The sequence below is a fragment of the Oxyura jamaicensis genome (assembly GCF_011077185.1).
Source record: "Oxyura jamaicensis isolate SHBP4307 breed ruddy duck chromosome 11 unlocalized genomic scaffold, BPBGC_Ojam_1.0 oxy11_random_OJ71566, whole genome shotgun sequence".
In the NCBI taxonomy this organism is placed as follows: Eukaryota; Metazoa; Chordata; class Aves; order Anseriformes; family Anatidae; genus Oxyura; species Oxyura jamaicensis.
Window position 1 is genome coordinate 1 of NW_023304245.1, and position 1,780 is coordinate 1,780.

General features: G+C 73.6%; 1 protein-coding gene across 1 annotated transcript; it reads right to left on the bottom strand.

The window, feature by feature from the left end:
* Window positions 1–113: 113 nt before the first annotated feature.
* LOC118157789 (probable D-lactate dehydrogenase, mitochondrial) lies at window positions 114–1,774 on the bottom strand (the record flags this gene model as incomplete). The annotated part of the gene is made up of 6 exons (XM_035312265.1): window positions 1,687–1,774; window positions 1,463–1,575; window positions 1,235–1,376; window positions 1,020–1,161; window positions 418–577; window positions 114–352 (listed from the first exon to the last, which is right to left on the bottom strand). Coding segments are annotated over exons 1-6 (859 nt in total), but the record flags the coding sequence as incomplete, so codon positions are not given.
* Between the last annotated feature and the right edge of the window lie 6 nt (window positions 1,775–1,780).

The window sequence follows — 1,780 nt, forward strand, 5'->3', positions numbered from 1 at the left end:
GGCGGTCAGACCCTGGGGCTGTCCCTGTCCCTGTCCTTTCCCCGTTCCCACCCCCTCCCCAACCTCATCCCCATCCTGTCCCTGTTGCCTTCCCCATCCTATCCCCATCCCACCCCCATCCCACCCCTCCTGGTGCCCCCAGCAGCACCCACCGATGCGGGCCACGGGCACGGCCGCCTGCAGCACCTGCACGGTGCAGGCCACGGCCGCCTGCACGCTGGGGAAGGAGCAGACGGCGGCGGCCACGGCCTCAGGCAGCGGGTGCAGGCGCAGCGTCGCCTGTGTCAGGAAGCCCAGGGTGCCCTCGGAGCCCACGAAGAGCGAGGTCAGGTCGTAGCCGGCCGCACTTTTCCTGCACGGGATCGGGTGAGCGTGTGCCAAGTGGCCCCAGCCTGGTTCCCCCCTGTCCCCTGGTACCTGGCCTGGCGCCCGGGGCCGGCGGTGTGCAGCAGGCTCCCGTCCGGCAGCACCACGCGCAGGTTGAGCACGTTGGGCCGCATGGTGCCGTAGCGCACGGCGTTGGTGCCCGAGGCGCCCGTGGCCGCCATGCCGCACAGCGAGGCGTCCGCCCCGGGGTCTGGGGACGGGCAGCGGGTGGGCAGATGGGACAGGGATGGGGAGAGGGGACCCCACTGTGCCGCTGCCCCCCGAAGCCCAGGAGACCAGCCCGTGGCATCAGGACCCTGGGGACAATGGCACCCCCAGCCCATGGCACCCCTGTGACCTGGCACCCCCAGCCCGCACCCGTTTGCAGCAGCCCCAGCCCCACTGGCACGCTTGCTGTTCCCAGCACCCCCGGTCTCATGGGCACCCCAGCACCCCCAGTGCTCCCAGTAACCAGAGCAGCCCAAAGCCACCCAGTCCAACCACCACGTCTTGTCCCGTGGGCACCCCCATCCCTTCCCAGTACTCCCAGTGCCCCCAGCATCCACAGCCCCGTGGGCTCCCCTGTCCACCCCGGTGCTCCCAGTGCTCCCAGCACCCCTTGAGCCCCGCAGCGGGTGCTGCGCCCACGGTACCGACGGGGAACCAGAGCCCGGTGCCACGCAGGTGGCTGTTGAGGGCCTTGCGGGTGACGCCGGGCTCCACGGCCACCGAGAAGTCCTCGAGGCTCAGCTCCGAGATGGCGGCCATGCGGCTCAGGTCGAAGCAGACGCCGCCCTGCCATGGGCACGGCTCGGCTCACACCAGGAGCTGCAGGGTGCGCGGGGGGCCGTGCCCGGGGTCTCCGTACCTGCACGGCGTTGACGCCGCCCTCCAGACCGGTGCCGGTGCCGAAGGGCACCATGGGGACGCGGTGGCGGTGGCAGAGCGCCGCCAGCTCCTGCACCTGCGCCACGTCCTGGGGCCACACCACGGCGTCCGGGGGCGCGCACCTGGGGACAGAGCGGCCGCGCTGCCCCCGCCGTGCCCACCAGACCCCCGGCCCCATCCCCACGCTGGGGGTCCCGGTGCCCCCCACCTGTGCATGGACTCATCGTGGCCGTGCTGCTGGCACACCGCCGCCGCCGTGGAGACATTGGGGACACCGGCCACGTCCCGCAGGGCCTCCAACAAGCCGGGGGGCAGTGGGCGCTGCGGGGGGCGTGGGGACAAGTCGGCGGGGGGGGGGCAGGTTCCCTGAGCCCACCCCCATGCCCCCTCTCTCTGCCCTTTGGGGCACCCCAGCGCCGGGCCCGGCCCCACCTTGCTGCAGCAGCCGCGGCGCCCCACGGCCCCCGCCAGCCCCAGCGCCCGCCGCAGGGCCATGGTGGGGACAGGGCCCAGCTGCTCCCGGCCC